The sequence below is a fragment of the Prunus mume genome, linkage group LG2, assembly GCF_029339155.1.
Source record: "Prunus mume cultivar Tortuosa linkage group LG2, ASM2933915v1, whole genome shotgun sequence".
Lineage (NCBI taxonomy): Eukaryota > Viridiplantae > Streptophyta > Magnoliopsida > Rosales > Rosaceae > Prunus > Prunus mume.
This window is the reverse complement of record NC_142699.1, coordinates 46278405-46296507: the sequence shown is the minus strand read 5'-3', so window position 1 is coordinate 46296507 and position 18103 is coordinate 46278405. Positions and strand designations below refer to the sequence as shown.

The 18103-nt window shown below is 36.5% G+C and overlaps 3 protein-coding genes across 3 annotated transcripts; 2 read left to right on the top strand and 1 right to left on the bottom strand.

Annotated features, from left to right (window-relative positions):
- Positions 1 to 1328: 1328 nt before the first annotated feature.
- Positions 1329 to 6254, top strand: LOC103322369 (basic helix-loop-helix (bHLH) DNA-binding superfamily protein). Its single transcript, XM_008224278.2, is given in 7 exon segments — positions 1329 to 1858; positions 3512 to 3637; positions 4495 to 4513; positions 4516 to 4559; positions 4866 to 4931; positions 5396 to 5443; positions 5736 to 6254. Coding segments are annotated over 7 exon segments (498 nt in total). The 5' UTR covers positions 1329 to 1816; the 3' UTR covers positions 5889 to 6254.
- Positions 6255 to 9513: 3259 nt separating this feature from the next.
- Positions 9514 to 12126, top strand: LOC148920547 (uncharacterized). Its single transcript, XM_089044664.1, has 3 exons — positions 9514 to 10278; positions 10382 to 11258; positions 11540 to 12126. Exons 1-3 carry the CDS (start codon positions 9514 to 9516, stop codon positions 12124 to 12126), a joined length of 2229 nt encoding a protein of 742 aa, XP_088900790.1.
- Positions 12127 to 14681: 2555 nt separating this feature from the next.
- LOC103322368 (selenoprotein family protein) lies at positions 14682 to 17484 on the bottom strand. Its single transcript, XM_008224277.2, is given in 5 exon segments — positions 14682 to 14856; positions 15196 to 15247; positions 15250 to 15376; positions 16391 to 16449; positions 17230 to 17484. Coding segments are annotated over 5 exon segments (471 nt in total). The 5' UTR covers positions 17390 to 17484; the 3' UTR covers positions 14682 to 14783.
- Positions 17485 to 18103: the final 619 nt, after the last annotated feature.

The following is an 18103-nucleotide window of genomic DNA, read 5'->3' as shown; positions in this document are numbered from 1 at the left end:
ATCATCTATTTAACAAAAAAATGGAAATGTAAGAAATATTTAAAATATATTGGATATGCAAGTAACAAAAAAAAAAAAGAAAAAGGAAATGCAATTAACCTTACAAATAAATTGGAAGTGCAAGAAATATGAAGAAACAATTGGAAATGCAAGAAATATTAACAACATATTGAAAATGCAAGAAATATTAAAAAAATATTTAAAATGCAAGAAATATTAACAAAATATTGAAAATGCAATAAATATTAACAACATATATATAATAGGACATTAAACTTAATAAAACGAAAATTACAAAATACTTACCTCATTAGTACGATTTTCCCTGCTTCTATAGTTGTTCATCGCTTTTGCCAAGGCATCTCTCCATTTTGCCAACTCTTTGTTGAGAATTTTCCACCTACTTGACAATGCCATTTATGTACGAGTCGGCCCCGGAATTTTTTCGTAAAATTCGGCATGAATTTTTTTCCACATATGGAAAAATTTCATCTCATTGCCTGTCACGAGACAATGACAAACTTGGAGCCAAGCCTCACACAAAGAAACATCTTCCATGGTGCTCCACGCCCCTCCGGTTTCGATAGAAGAAGCCATAAAAATAATGGTATAAAAATATAAGGTGAAAGAGAGGAAAATGTTGAGTAAAGAGTGAATAAAATGTTGAGTAATAGTAGAAGTAATATAAAATGTGTGAGGATTGGTATTGAAAGTGAAGAGGTATTTATAGGAAAAAAAAATTAGAATTTTTTAGTATTTTTTTAAACAAATTTCAATTTTTTTTCATAATTTTATTGCTAGATGAAGTCTGTTGAAGCAAATCGAAGCATTGGGGGTGTGACACGTGGCTTCCAACCGTTGAAGCTACGTTGCGTTGACGCGTCAACCCGCGTGCTCGGCGTGACGTTACCGCGTTTTGGACCTCGGTGAAGTTGCCTTCGGCCGAGTTGGTGGGTCCCACACCTCCCGGGCTGGGTTGATCGCTGAAAACATTTTTTTTTTTTCTCCCTAACCTCAGGCTAAACTGACTGACTCTCTAAGGGCAAATGGGTGGAGTTGTTCTAAGAGCTTCAAGCCAAAGGCAAATACAAATATTCATTGAATTCAACCTTTGCAAGGAATAATGTGAAAAGAAAAGTCATTCGACCATGGTTAGAAAAATGACGTCGTCCTGAGTTAAATTAACCACTTTTCTCTCCCTCTCTATCCGGTTGGATATTAGCTGTCAAATAAAACTCAATATTAAAAAAAAACCAAAAACAAAAAAAACCAAAAAAAACATTTTAAAAACAAAATTTTTAACTTTATAAAACACTTTCGAAGGCCTTCTCTTCTCCCTTCTCTCCCCCAGTTTTCACACTCTCAGCTTCTCTGCTTTCTCTCTCTTTTTTCTGTGTGCCTCTGGCCAAGCTCTCTTTCTCTCTCTCGCTCTCTCTCTCTCTCACTCTCTCTTTCTCTCCCACCTTTTCAGCTTCTGTTACTTGGTCATAGTAATTGATCTCTTTCGGTCCTCAATTTCAGTAATTTCACTGAAATCCCATGTTGGTGGATTGAAGTTATTCACTGATTCTTCTTGACTTCTGGAAAATTTCTGGTGAATTCCAGTGCTACTAGTTTGATTATTGTGTAAAGTTTCATACTTTACAAAGTAAAATCCAAAAAGGTTAGATTTAGAAAAAGGCAACTGACAGAGAGAGGGATAGAGAGGCTCTTTTTGAGTAACTGGGTCACTTTTCTCTATCACTTTAAACGCGGGTTTGGTGGTTTTTGTGATTTTGGAGGTGGGTTTTCAAGACTTTGGCTTAAGCTTTAAAATATGATTGTTAGCTCTCTCTGCAATGCAGGCGCTAGGTTCTCGGTGAGTTCATAAAAGCTTCATATAATTTTCTTTTCAACTTTTGCTCATATTCTTCCACATATACCATTGATCATAGCAATTTTTGGTGAACATATATATATGTTACAAATTGTGTTCTCTACTCATAAAATTCTGAACATCTTGTGAGTTTTTTGGAGTGTCAATACGTATTATATAAATGTGTATTTGGTATTAATAATTATGATATACTCTGTGATATTATTAAAGAGGTGGGAAGATTGTGTACGCCAATTAGATATGCTCATGTTTCAATTCATGCATAGTATATAAATTTGTTGTCTGGGCCCACCAAAAGTCATTCAATAATTTCAGCTTGTTCCGATTACACTCGTAGAAGCTAATCTATGATTCTGATCTTGTGCTTTATTATTATTATTATTATTATTATTTTATTTTATTTTTATCATTTACTAACACGCCATTCAATTTTAAGCGTGGTTGATTTATGTCTTTGGATTAATGAAATCACGGACCTTTGGTCCATTCTAAAGGACTTTGAGTTTTGATTTGTATAATATAATGCATTATTTGCTTGTATTATATATTTATTAGTTTAATATAAGTAGGTGATTGTGTTTTTCATTGTACGATGGAGCTGTTGTCTCTTTGTGAGTTTGCAAGTTTTAATAATTTGTTATATACGCTAGCACCAATGGACTGTATATATTATATTTTGTTCTGTGTGTCGAACTGAGGGTAAACCACTGACCGAAACAGTGCATGTTTTGTTTATAATATGAACATTAATAATGCAGTGATGTATTTGCATGCTGTCGTGTATTGCTTATATAAAACTTGATTATTTTAAGGTATACATTGAATGGCATTAAGCTTGTTCATGGAAAAAATTCGCCGTGTTCCTGGATGCTTCGGTTATCAAAATAAAACTTGTCGGACGGTCAACTGTAATCTTCTATTTTTGGCTTTTCTAACATTACCGCACGGGTGCCTTCCTGCAGCTTCTACCCATGTGCATGATTTCCTGTGTTCTGTAAGACTTGTGTGAAACCTTGTGCATTCATGTGCTTCGTAGGAGGTAAAGGATAAACCAGCATCCAAGAAAGCTTCACGCATATTGCTTTGAGACAAAAAGAAATAAGAGTTTTTCTGTAGTTAGGATGTCACTAAGTATTAGCTCATTTTGCATATAGTATATTCGTTTTGTTTCCTAGTGTCGTGGGAATAGGAGAGCATCTGTGTTCATAAATCCTGTCACAAGAGGCCTACTGTTTGGATAATATGTTTTGTCTGGAATAGATCTGTAGTGAGTATTAAAAAACTGACACATAATAAGTTCCTGTTCCTGTTAGGTAATTTATTTAATGTGTTAGGAACTTAACATCAATTGTTTTTTTGCTACCCTCCTTTTTAGTTAAGATTCCTTCAAGAGTAAAACATTATGACGAACATGTACAATAATTATAACCAAACAAGAAGGATGATTGACCTTTCTGGACTGCTTGCTACACATTGTACCATCAAGGGAAATACTTGAAGTTCTGGATGTATTCATCTTATATTGGGACTTGGGACTTGTGAAAGTGTTAGGTTAACATTGATTATTGGGTGTGTATTTCTGCTAATGCTTGTCTAATCTTACAAATAGTGATTCTTCTTTCTATGTTAACCTAGGGGGAAGAAGGGATAGATGTAAGAAACATGACAGAACACAAAAGAAGCCCCTGCTCTGTTGATCAAAGCAGTTTTACTTCTCTTGCATCCAAACGACATAAGACTGATTTATCCATCTCCACAAAGGTTTCTTTTCCTTCTTTCCCTCCTTTTAATTTTTCAGTTTGCATCCTCATTTATTTGATGTGTGTGTGTGTGTGTGTGTGTGTGTGTGTGTATGTGGGTTTTGACTTCTCTTGCATCCAACTGACATAAGACTGATTTATCCATCTCCACAAAAGTGTTCTTTTCCTGGTTCTCAAATTTTTTGTTATTAGGGTATGTACCTTAATTATATCTTAGATTCAATGGGGTCTCTAGGATGTTTCTTCTAAACATTGACGAGAGCTGTCTTTTGATATCTGTCTCTCAAGAAATTTATGATTTGTAAAACTTAGGTTTGCACTGGTGTGACTCAATCTTGTTCCTCTTGTTTAATTGGTATTTGGAACTTGAATCAAACACTTGTTTAAATTTTGGTATGTGCGTGTGTTAATTGGTATTTGGGAGGCACTCAGAACACTTGTTTAAATTTTGGAACTTGAAGCTCTTAGGTATTAGAATTGTTTTCTGATCTCTATAAAATATGCTTTCAAGTGCTCCATTACCTTTATTAATATCCATGGAAAAGAAAAATGCAACTATCTCATAACAATAGTTTATTTATTCAAAGCTGATATAGTTAGAAATTGCTTGACTTTTTTATTTTTTCTTATTTATATATATATATATATATATATATATATATATAATTATAAGATGCTTGAAAATGGCATGTTCTGTACGTTTCAGTAGCAGCTCTAAAATTCACACTTGTGTAGTTACCATTGTGTGGTAGCAATTCAATTCCTAAAGAAAATGGGGTTTTTACTCGAGGGCGTAGTTTGCTAGGGATATCTATTGCGAGCTACTTATGTTTTAAATTTTTTTTGTTCTGCTTGTAGGAGAGGAAAGAGAAGCTTGGGAACGGATTGTAGCTTTGCAACAGCTTGTTTCACCATATGGAAAGGTACACAGAACAAATTAATCCTTTTCCTTAATTGCAAAACTGTTGAAGAATGATCTACAATGGTGGCATTACGACATTAATGGTTTCCTATTAACTCATCTCATGGAATTTGTGGTGTTTAGAATTCTTGGGTCCACCCATCATGCACTTCAGGCATCACCACAAAGTGAATATCATCTGATAGAGATTGCTTATGCTATATTTAGTGTAGATAGGTTTCCAATGCCAACAGTTTATTCCTAGAAAAAAAAAGTTGTTTATATATTCTCTGTGTGTCTAAAGTCCTATTATTGTACTGCACTGCAGACAGACACAGCTTCAGTTCTGCTGGAGGCAATGGATTACATACGCTTCCTTCATGAACAAGTTAAGGTTAGCCTTTTCATTCTTCTTATAAGTGAACACCTTCCCTAGTACCCAACTTCATAACTGGTAACCTGTTATTACATAGACTGGATTTTGTTATATGGTATTTGCCAACTTCAGATGTAATCTGGTATAAGACATAATTCCGCATGGTTGATATTGTGATATGAATGAGACACTTCCTTTTTAAAGATTGCCTCTAAGTGAAAATAAGAACAGTCAAGATACGTTTTATTTTTTGTTTTTTGTTTCTTTGGCCTGTAAGATATTTGTTTTTTTGTTCTGCAAAAACAATCAAGATGAGTAACTTCAATCTTGCCTTGTTTGTATTATTTGAGTAATGAGAAGTGATAGGGCTTGCTGTTCAAAACTAATGATGCAAATATTTGAAATGTTTTACTTTTGAGAGATGCGTCCTCTGTATAAACTGCTTGATAAGGTTGATTTGACTTTCTTGCTGGTGGATTTAGGTGTTGAGCGCTCCATACCTTGAAAGCACACCAACAGCTAAGATGCAGGTGAGCTTGAGCTGGATGTAGACATAAGCAAGAGCAAAATGTCAATGATATTTCAGAGTTTGTTTGGAGAACTGATGAATTACATTAATTGAATGTAACCATGTCGTAATGAAGACATCACTAAGCTGCCATGTCCTACGTGTGTTGTTGGATAAAAAGCAAAGTGATGTGACCTAGTGTGCATTGGGTCAAAGATGCCCCTCTTTTCACACATTAGTACCATTTAATTTGGCATAATTGGTTTAAATTTACGGTGAAAATGTAATGCGGTTCATTAATTTTCTTTCATCAGGAATTAGAGCCATACAGCTTGAGAAGCAGAGGTCTGTGCCTTGTTCCTGTCTCTTGTACTGCCGGAGTTGCTCAAAGTAATGGTGCAGATATCTGGGCCCCCATTAAGAATACTTCCCCCAAGTTTGAGAACGCAATCTCACAATTCCATTGATACAGATCAATGCTCAGCTACCAAAATGGTCTTGAAGATGCATGCCAGATTGAGGCGGTGTAAAGGGTAACCAATTTCGTTTCTAAAGCACAACCCATTTTTTGTGAGGCAGATTCGGATTCAGTAACAGAAATTTTTAGCATGACGCCCTTCAATGTAATTCCGTGATTGAATTTTGTCATGCTTGAACTCCATCTAATGCAGGCCCCTAACCATTCTGGTTTTTAACTGGTGGTGGGATAAGCTTCTAGTACGGTACTTCGATTGTATACTTAAATGAATCTACAAAATGTATATTTATAAACTTGTGTTGTACAATGATTCTGACCATGAATTAATGAATGTATGGTGGGGAATATGATGGTATGATTTATAGCGTATGCCTTCTCAATTGCGTTTTAATGGGCCTTAAGACCTTATTGCAACTTACCTTGAACTTGGCTCTGCTCTCGGAGAGGGAGAGAAGTCCTTCCTCGCGCATTGGCGCAATCTTTCATGTTGGCATTAAGTAAACGTGATCAGGCTGTGTCTGATGGTGCTTTTGGCAACTCGGCAAGAAGCCTTGAAAATTTTGGCCTGTCTACGATAGGGTTGGAAAGTTATAGATCAGGTCTATGCCACCCTGACATACTACCAAGGCTAAGCTTATGCTTATATTAGAAGTTTTAAATTCCTCAATTATCATTGCATTATCGAATTAACACATTAGTTAAATATTTACAAATACAAATTCCTATATATTTATATTGGTTGGGTATGGGTTAAAATAATTTTTGCTTGTTAGATAATCTTCTATTATATTATATAAAACTGACCAAATGACTCATCCCACCATATTATGATGTTGGCTAAGTTTTGGGCTCGATCCGAAATCAATTGGTCAAAGATGTTTATCACTTCAAGTTCGTATCAAGTTTGTACAGTAAATGTAATGGTTGGAAGATTGCATAGTTTTAGTGATTGGATTTCTCTAAAACAATGCAATCTTCCAACCACTCCATTTGTGGTATGAACTTCTTATGAACTTAAAGTAGCCAACTTCTGTGACCAATTGATTTAGGATTGAGCCTAAAACTTGGGCAACATGATAATCTGTCATGACTATCCAAGTTAAATGGAACTGTTTTGGATAATATATTGAGTTGGAATTGCAATGCAATTCAGTTATTTTATAAAACAATACCTTGTGTCACATTATTAGGAAATGCGCAGCTCATGTCAAATCCCTAATGTTACTAATGATCCTATAATTCTTATGAATGAGATTAGAAAGTTCTTTTCATAATCCTATTTAATACTTTGGCTAAAGATTTCTTGAATAATATTTTTATAGTATTGTCACTTTTTATTAAAAGTAGAGATCTCTTGTTGTACATTCATATGTCTCTCTATGAACTAATTGAGAATCCCGATAATGCCTTCGAGTCATATATCTTGATATAAGCGTATAACATTCTCAAAGACAAGCTACGTGTTCATAAGACAATAATGATGTCTCAAGTTTGAGTACTAACTTGCATTAATTGCAACTTAGAATTTTTATTTGACATGTGACTAAAATTTCCATACAAGAATTATTGGTCGATCGCGTTTAGTGGACTCAATCCCCATTGAACACCTACACACTTGTCTTAGTGTCTTTACGTGAATGAATTGGGACTAATCACCCTATTGATTGAGCAGACATAGTGTGTACCAATCTTTATGGATTAAGACCGAACTAATGTAGAACATATGGCTGAACAGATCGAGGAGCAACTGTACAAGCGAATGCATCGTCGAAGTAGGACAATCCAGTCCATGCAGATTTGGGCTTCGATCTCATAATTAGGCTCATGACCTGTCGTTTTGAAGATAACGACAAGCACTTCTTTACGGTTACATATTTTTGGCCAAATTCCAACATTTTCTTTGTCTTTACAGCATTTTAAGTTTCAAGGATAATTTAAGAATTTTGTTCATTTCCATTTTTACTTCCAATTAGGGTTTCCTAGCAAGCCTAGGATTGTTAAGTATACAAGGGACACATTAGCGTGTCTTTGGATTATTATTCATATTTTGATTCAATAAAACTTGAGGTATTACTTAAACTCCTGATGGAATCCAAATTACTGGTGAATTCCGAAGTTGTCGTTAAGAGTTATCATTTGATTTCCTTCCTCTTTATTACATTATGTCATTAGATGTATTCTTTCTAAAGTATTGACAGAGACTGTATATCGTGTTAGCTTTAGTTTGATGCTTATAACAAAGTTTTTTTTCACATTTATTATTTATTCTTATAACAAGAACACAACTATAAAACTATTTCAACCATATTTCACTGACTGGGCGGCTCAATATAAAGGTGCCACTAGCGTATGATTAAGTGAACATGGGATGGGCGGGTCTAGTCCAGTAGAAAAGGGCATTGCCTTGCAGATAAGAGATCTCAAGTTCAAATTCCCACAACATCATAGTTGTGTGTGCGAGAAATCTCCCTTATAGTTTAGATTGTCGCTTGTACTTAAAAAAAAAAAAAAGTGAACATGAGATGGATGATTAAAGCATTTATAGAACTTTAAATTCCATATGTTCAGGTTGTATCTTTTTAAATTCCATGCTTAGCAAGAAATTTTTACCAACATTAACTCCCATTTTGAAATTCTTTTGTACTTTTATTCTTAATGGCCCTGAAAGCCTAAACTACCCCATGTCCCACACACAATAATCCAAGCATGATTTTTCTTTCATAGGGCCTGATGGGAAAACCATAATATTGAAATCCACCCAAAATTAAAGCCTTAATCGTCAAAATAAAACACCATGTACCACACACGATAATCCAAGCACGATTTTAAATTAATCGTCAAAATGAAATTAAAAAAAAAAAAAGAAAAAGAAAAAGAGAGACCCATGAGGTTAAGGAGATGATCGACTTGATTTAAAACCCCATAAGAAAGAACTTGATTTAAAGATGATAGGAATTAGGAGTTGGAGCCAAAACTGTTTTGGATAGTTAGTTAGCCACATGTCAAGTGTTAGTTGGGGAATCTGTTACAATTACTGTTGTATCCTTGACGGTGGCTTTATTACCAATTTGGGAGCTATTGTACGTATTGTTGAGAAATATACAGAAACATTCTTTGGGTTCTCTCTGTTCTTGGTTAATATCTAAGGTTGAAAGATAGAGTCCTATCATTGGTATCATGCCATTGATCCTCTAAGCTGTTCCTTTAGTATATGACCCGTGCTCGTGTTCGTACTGGTGCTTTAACAATGGACGCTCGTGTTGTTGCGCTGGAAGCCTCTAATTCCAAGAACCAAATCATTTTAGGAAACAATTCAGCATCTTCTTGAGGATAAGTTCGCATCCATCGACAAACGCCTCGATTCAATTGATTCTCGTCGTGAGGGTTTTGATCAGCCATTCCCGCCTCCATCTGATAACGACGACGGTGATGGCTCTCAGCGGCGCGGAGAGAGGGATCACCGAGAGAAAGGGGTTTTTCTTCTGAGAATCGCATGCCCTTTGTTAAGATCAGATTTCCCAGATTCAGCGATGGGGATGATCCAATTGAATGGAATTTACAAGGCGGAGTAGTATTTTGATTACTTTTCGGTGCCTTCTGAGAAAAAGGTAAAAATGGTTTCTTTCCATCTGGATAGTGAGGCTCTGCAATGGTATCAATGGGAGGAATGTGCTTCTTCTTTGTCCAAATGGGAAGATTTTACCAGGGCATTTTGCAGAGAATTTGGCTCTCATGGGTTTGAGGATTTTGCAGAGTCGCTCTTTAAGCTTCGTCAAACAGGTCCCTTAAAAGATTATATCGCTGAGTTTCGACGATTGGCAACTCGAATCCGTGATCTTAGTCCTACTTTTCGATTGAGCTGTTTCGTTGGAGGATTAAAGGAAGAACTCAAGCATGATGTCAAGCTGCTTCGTCCTACTACAATTCATGAGGCCATGAATTTTGCTCATGAAGTGGATGCTAAACTTCAAAAGTTGAGGTTTGCACATTCTGCTGGAATTTCTAAGTCAAGATTGCCTTTTTTACCCATTCAAAATGATTTAGTTCTTGCTAAAAATGAAGTTGTTCCTAGGAAGGATATGCCTGTCAATAAATTAACCCCAGAAGAAATCCAATATAAACGGCAGAATAATCTTTGTTTTTATTGTGATGAAAAATTTGTGAGGGGTCATAAGTGTGCAAGGAAACAAAATGTGTTGTTGGATATGGGTTATAATAGTTCTGAGGAAGAGGAAATAGTTCATGAATTACAACAGATTGAACAAGTGGCTGAGGTGAATGCTTGTTGTATCACAGCTTGTGCTTTGTATGGTACTCCGGCTCCTCTTGCTATTAAGACTACGAAACTCACTGCTGTAATTAAAAACTGTCCTGTTGTGGTATTGTTAGACTCTGGAAGTTCTCATAATTTCATCAATATTGGCATGGTTAAGAAGTTGGGTTGGAAGTTAGATCAGTATCATATTTGTGATGTCATGATAGCTGGATGGTGGACAAGTTCAGAGTAAGGGTTGTTGTGCTGCGGTTCCTTTAGCCATCGGGACTTATGTATATACCTCTAATATGTTTGCTTTGCCATTGGGAGGCTGTGACATTGTGTTAGGGGTTCAGTGGTTGAGAACTCTTGGTCCAATCTTGTGGGACTTTGAGAGATTAACTATGAAGTTTTGGCATAGGAATGAGCAAATTTGTTTGTCCAGTTCTAAGCCTCAGCCTTCACAGCCTATTTCTTGTCAACAGATGGACAAGTTGTTGCATTCAGGTTGTTATGGTGTGATTCTCTGTGCTGTAGAATGTGAAAATATGGCCAAACCCGTAGATGATTTATCCTCACCACAACAGCATGAATTGCAAGCCTTATTGGATTCTTTTTCTGCTGTCTTTGGCACCCCAACTACACTACCTCCTGTGAGAGAACATGATCATCGGATCCCACTAATTTCTGGTTGTAAACCACCAAGCATTAGACCATCTGCTTATGGACCACTTCAAAAGTCAGAAATTGAAAAGTGTGTCAAGGAGCTGCTGGACTCTGGATTTATACGGAACAATCATAGTCCTTTTTCTTCTCCTGTTTTGTTGGTCAAGAAGAAGGATAGCACATGGAGAATGTGCATGGATTACAGACAGTTAAACGAGTTAACTATAAAGGATAAATATCCAATTCCACTTATTGATGATCTGTTGGATGAATTGCATGGGGCAAAGTATTTTTCCAAATTGGACTTGAGAAGTGGCTATCATCATATCAGAGTTCATCCAGAAGATATTGAAAAAACAGCTTTTCGGACTCACGAGGGACATTATGAATTCCTTGTTATGCCCTTTGGTTTGACAAATGCTCCTGCCACATTTCAAGGTTTGATGAATGAGATTTTCCGGAATTGTTTACGGAAGTTTGTCTAGGTATTTTTTGATGATATTCTTGTTTACAGTACTTCATGGTCAGATCATTTGAGGCATTTACATACTGTTTTGGAAATTTTAAAGCATCATCAACTTTTTGTCAAGATGTCCAAGTGTGCCTTTGGAGTTTCTACTATTGAATAGGGAAGGAGTTTCAGCTGATCCTTCCAAATTAAACGCAGTGATGGCCTGTACTTTACTGTTAAAAGTTTGAGAGGATTTTTGGGTAAACAGGCTATTATCGGAAATTTATTCCTCACTATGGTAGGGAAAGTTTCCCTTTGACTCAGTTAACTAAGAAGGATGGATTTTTGTGGACTCTAGATGCTACTGCTGCCTTTCACAAACTCAAGGAACTCATGTTATCTCCTAGGGTTCTCGCCTTGCCAGATTTTACAAAACCTTTTATCATTGAGAGTGATGCTTCTGGATCTGGTATAGGAGTTGTGTTACAACAGGAAGGCAGACCTATTGCTTTTACCAGCAAGACTCTTGGTCCTAGAAACCAAGCCCTTTCCACTTATGAGAGGGAAATGATGGCAATTGTTCATGCCATCAAGAAGTGGCATCATTACTTACAAGGAAGACACTTTATCATTAAGATAGATCACCATAGTTTTAAATATTTTCTCAATCATAAGGCTCACACTTCTTTTCAGCAAAAATGGGTCACCAAGCTTTTGGGCTATGATTATGAGATACACTATATGCAAGGGAGTGATAATAAAGCAGCTGATGCTTTGTTAGATTTCCTATCAGTCACAGCTCTTCTACTGATCAAGTTCAAGTCTTTGCCATGGACACTTGCCTATTGGAACTGATGTTTCTGGGCAGTATGTTGAGAATTTGGCAATTACATATCCTTATCACAGTTGGATGGATGATTTACGACGGTACAATGAGGGTGATCCTTGGATTCTTAGTAAAAAAACAAGAAGTTCTAGCTGTTGCTGGTCCTACACAATCACCTCATGCACCATCTCTTTCTACAACAAATCATTTACTCAAGTTTCACATTGACAATGAGTCTCCTTAAATATAACTCCAGAATAGTCCTTAGTCCTGATTCGATTTGGAAGACCAAAGTTTTTGCTGCTCATCACTCAGTTCCAATGGCTGGTCATGCTGGGTTCTTGAAGACTTATTAAAGACTTTCTTGGAGTTTTTATTGGCCATGTATGAAACATGATGTGCAGAAAATGGTAGCTAAATGTCACATCTGTCAACAACATAAGTATGAAACTGTGACTCCTGCTGGATTATTGCAACCCTTGCCTATACCAGATAAGGTGTGGACTAATATCTCAATGGATTTTATTGTTGGATTACCCCTTTGCCAAGGAAAATCTGTCATTTTTGTAGTAGTTGATCGTCTGAGCAAGTATGCCTATTTCATTGCTTTATCCCATCCTCATTCAGCTGCTACCATTGCTCAGCTCTTTATGGATCATGTGTTTGAGTTACATGGTATGCCTAGCTCCATTGTTTGCGACAGGGATCCAGTATTTGTTAGTGACTTATGGAAAGAATTCTTCAAATTGCATGATGTAGCTTTACGGATGAGCTCTGGTTATCATCCACAGACTGATGGCCAAACCGAAGTGGTTAATCGGTGTTTGGAGACCTATTTGAGGTGCTTTGCTGCTGCTCAGCCCAAAAAATGATTGCTTTGGTTATCTTGGGCAGAATTTAGCTATAATACAACCTATCATACATCAACCAAGTTAACCCCATTTGAAGTTGTTTATGGTCAGCCCTCACCCATGGTTACCCCATATGAGCCAAGCACTACAAGATTCGCCAATGTTGATAGAAGCTTGGCTGTCAGAGACAGAATGTTGACCTTGCTGAAATCTAATCCTTATGGCACAAAATCGAATGAAGACTCAAGCTGATAAACATCACTCGAAAGGGAATTTCAGGTTGGGGATATGGTGTATTTGTGTTTAGTACCTTATCGGTTACAGTCCTTGGCTGCTCACTCATACCACAAACTTTTGCCCAAATTTTATGGACCTTATGAGATACCGGAGAAGTTGGGACCAGTGGCTTACAAACTCCAATTGCCTACTGGTTGTAAGATCCACCCCGTATTTCATGTGTCTTGTTTGAAGAAGCATTTGGGAACTCACGTGACTCCTTCGTTAACATTACCTCGAATTACTGAAGATGGTATTGTGCAAGATGAGCCACTGGCTATTTTGGAAAGGAAGTTAGTCAAACGTGGTAATGCTGCGGGGGTGGATGTCCTAGTGCATTGGAAGGGTCACACACCAAGGGATGCCACGTGAGAGGACTACCATGACCTCCAGGCCAGATTTCCAGAATTCATTGCCTAGGTTTAAGCTGCTTTCAATTCCAGATGAATCATGTTGCAATTGTTGTAGCAACTCTGTTTTTGTTCTAATAAGTTTTCAATGCTTGTAAACTTAGCTTCAAAGGGAGGGGTAATGATAGGTATTAGAGTTGGAGCCAAAACTGTTTTGGATAGTTAGTTAGCCATGTGTACTGTTACAATTACTGTTGTATCCTTGACGGTGGCTTTATTACCAATTTGGGGAGCCATTGTACGTATTGTTGAGAGATATACAAAAACATTCTTTGGGTTCTCTCTGTTCTTGGTTAATATCTAAGGTTGAAAGATAGAGTCCTATCAAAAGAACAAGAAGAATAATATTGGAAATTTTAAAAGAACTAGATTCAAATCCCAGAAGAGAAACTTGATTTGTGGGAAGTACCTCAGCAAAAGAAGACGTATGAGGCAAGTTTTGAACGAAAGTCAAGAAAATCCAAGCACAGAAGAAACAAGCAGAGAATCAGGATATCTAAGTTTTAATTTCATACAAGAGAGGTTATTTATCCATCCCTACAACCTGTATTAGGAGAGAGGAATTTGATATCCAATAACTGGCATAATACAAGAAAATCACCATAAGACCAAGACTTAGCTACCATGTCTAAAGGGCATGTCTTTTAACACAGAACCAATATCATGCAATTGCCTGACATCCTTGGGTGATATCTATAATATTAATGTTGGAAGATCCAAATCCTATAGATTCATCACACCATTTACGTATAAAGTAAGAATTATCGGTGCAACTGTAAGAAATCTTCTGAGTCTATATACATGCATTTGCAAAATAACTTAATACTCATCTCTGGAATAAATACACAATTAAAATTTTCAAACGTTCGTATTTTCTCTCGTCAAAAGGGATTACTACTACCATATTGCCAATAAATTCAAACTATGTTTAAGCGGTGCAAGCATTCCAATTAAGTTTGAGCTAAGTTGCCCCTGACCCCTTAAAGCGATAAGCCAGAGTCAGGTCATGTCAAGTTTATTGTATCAAGATTCAAGAATGCACACAGCAAGCAAAAAAGGAAGAAGATTCATTTGTCCAGTACCACAGTTCTTTAGAAATACATGACAGTTAAGATACAGATTAAGGCAGTGACAGAGGATTACAAGCATTCAGATTGCTGAAGAACGCTTTACCTTCCCTTGCAGAAACTGCAGTATATGTTCACGCTTCCAATTGTCAATCCTGTGATAGAGATAAAAAAGGATATTTGTAATAAGTAGGAAACTGAATTTTCCCCATAGAGGGTACAAATGGAGATTAAAATTCTAACCAAACTAGGTATCATTATTCCTTACTAAAACCTAAGCAATGGCTATAGATTCTTATTGTTACCAGATTCCAGATTTACACACAGGTTTAGGCAGCATTCATTGTTGGATAAAGGTATCATCATGCAAAAACAATAAAAAACACAAAAGCATGTAACTCAAATGGGGCTGTCCAAACTATGAGAAACCACGAGAAAGAAAATGGGAGGGCATATGTCCACGGCTCCTATGTGAATGGCAAATAGACGCTCACCTTATTGTTTCCTTGTGTTCATCTGCATCATCTAGCAAGATCAACTTTGGGGAGAGTTGAAAATGTATTGAACTTTGACCGAAGGAAACCGATCCTTCTCTTCTTCAATGAAGCCAACGATTTCCGGATAGAATACCAGTTTCCTCATGCAGACCTCCAGAATGGCACCAGAATAGGTAACCTGTATTTGCAGTCACGTTAAGCATTTCCTTTTCTGTTCAATAAAGGGTCAGTAGATTGAAGTGTTGGATGGTAATTACAATTTGCAGAATTATGTTATGTGAAGAGATAAATATAATTTTTATAATATACTATAAGTCATGATTAAAATTCTCAAAACATCCAAAGTGGCCCCAACTTTCCAATAGTGCTTGTCCACCAAATCTTGACACGTTTTTAAAAAAATTATCTTGCAAAAAGAAAACTTTATCACTATTACTTTGATCTAAAATAGTTCTGACATGAAAATAGCAATTCTCATGGAACCATAAATTGTGGAATTAAAGAATTCTAATACTACACTTTTATTATTATTATCTTTTATTTCAATAAAATTTGTTTAATTGTACTAGTATATGAAGTTTTTTACTAAGGGAATTTATAAGAATGGTTATAGAGGAATGGTGCAGATCAGCAAAGATTGAATTACAATCCATGATTATGAAAGTTCCCATACGTACAAAGGCATATTTTAGAGCGAGTCAGCAGGCCAGAAGTTTCAAACAGGCATGTACCACCCTAAAGGCACACGTTAAGCACCAATTTCCCAGCATAATGAAAACAAGATTAAACTGAGGGCAAAAGAACAAACTGCTGGTCATCCAAGAACGTACATGACCAGAACTCAAGTGAATACACATTAAAAAGTTTCCAAATGCGAACTTAAGAATCACACTCTTTGGCTGACACCACACAGTATCCCATTTATCTTTAGCTTTTTCATTCTGGATGCAGGTTAGTCATGTCATTTAATAAACTTCGTGGAAATTTGTTCCGACATATTTTATGGAACACATTAACTTATACGTCACCCCCTACCCATGTGCCCATGTCTATGTAATAAAACTATGCACATTTTACAGGTTAGAGTTACTTTGAACCAAAAAAATAAAAATGGAAGGAAATTTCTAATTACACCTTTCAGACTCGAAAGTATACGGGTAGATTAAAATATAATTTCAACTTCAACATATACCTTGCTGATGGAATCATCAGAATCCTCAGTGCAACACTTCCTACAGTCCGATACCAACTCTGCAATCAAAACTAGGACTTCAGTATATTATAAAATTATAATCATGCTGAAAGTAATATTCAAGGTTCTCATATTCCATCCCCTAACCTGTTAAGTTACAGTTAAAAGACCACTTGCATTCACCTTATATTTAGCCCGTAGATTTGTCATATAACGCACACAGCCTTCACAATGACCTCAAGTTTCTCATCAAAATTACATTGTCTCCTCACAAGTTTTCTTCATTTCGTTTCCTTAGTGTTTTGAATAATGTTATTTCCTTGCCAGCTTTGTAGTTCTAGTTCCATTTATATTACTTGGTACTAAACATATTTCAAGTTCAAGGCTCATATAGTTCTTGATCCTCTTAATATGTATGTGCTAATTTCTACAATTGACATCTGGCAATACCAAAGTTGCCAACTCCAAGAAATGGACACATCTAAAGATCTCAAATTCCCATGAAAGTCAATGATGCATCCTAAATTTCTATGAAATACCCTTAATAAGAGAAGAAAGAGACTCCTGTAGCTGTAGTATCAGCAAATGGGTGTCTCTGAAACCCCAAAAAGCTCCAATTTTAAATCAAGCAAAACAATTTTACGCCATAATCCTCAAAGCCCGTCAATAACCCACAAATAACGCAGCGACCAACAGAAAAAAATTAAAAATGAAGTGCGGGAAATTGGGATTACAAAGATAGCTAGCAAGTAATAGTTAAAACAAACAAATGCAGAAAAGACATGGAACCAGGATTTAGTTCTTGAGGAAGAAGGAGAGAGGAAATTTTGATGGGTTACCTTGGTCTTTAACGTACTCAGCCAAACTGTTACAATCCGAGCACAAAGCCAGCCCTGTGAAGCCAAGATTCTCACATTCCCTAGTGCTCAGCTGCTCTTTCGATGCGCCTAAAGGTACTACCACCCCAAACACCACCAATATAGCGATCAAGGCTCCCATCTCTACAAGTCTTTCTTTCTTCAGAGGTCGGACACTCAGGACTCAGAGGCTCAGAGCACAAAACATTGGTGTGCGAAGTAAGAGTAGACCGTTTGGGCCTTTGTTTTTGGGTTTTTTTGGGCTTTCATCATCGCAGCACAGTACCGTTGAAATATAGGGCATTTTTGCTCACCACTTTAACTCAAGGTAAATCAACACCTTTCAACACTTGACACGTGTCTATAGATATAATCATGGTTCCAAAAATACAAAGCAAAATGTTAACTATGAGTATCTATAGACACGTGTCAAGCATTCTTGAAATGTAAATTCTTTACTGGTTTACCCTTTAGCTAGACAAGTGTAAGCTTAGATTAGATCTCATGGTGTATCTATAGACTCATATGTCTTAGATTTGTGCCAAGTGTTGAGCTTATATTGCTGGCACATTTTTTATGGCTGAGATAACATTCTCTGCCTTGTAAAAGACAATGTTTCTATTAGAATGCATCAGAGCGCACAACTATGTTTTGTGCTGGTTAACAAACTCTCTCTCTCTCTTTTCTCCTCAATGTCTCTATTCAACTTTGCAACCTTTCATTTTCCTCTCTATATTCCTCTTCTTCCCAAAATCATAACCTGATATAGAAATCTCAACATGGTATCAGAGCCAAGTTCGACTCTGCATCTGGGCGTCGTAAAATCAAAATCGGAATCGAGGAAATCCAACGCAGA

Excerpts from the sequence above, each read along its gene's own strand:
- LOC148920547 (XM_089044664.1), top strand. The coding sequence starts at position 9,514 with ATGGTTTCTTTCCATCTGGATAGTGAGGCTCTGCAATGGTATCAATGG. Across the intron at positions 10,279-10,381 it reads TTAAAAACTGTCCTGTTGTG|CTGGATGGTGGACAAGTTCA; the intron begins GTATTGTTAGAC and ends ATGTCATGATAG. Across the intron at positions 11,259-11,539 it reads TGCTCCTGCCACATTTCAAG|GCTATTATCGGAAATTTATT; the intron begins GTTTGATGAATG and ends TTGGGTAAACAG.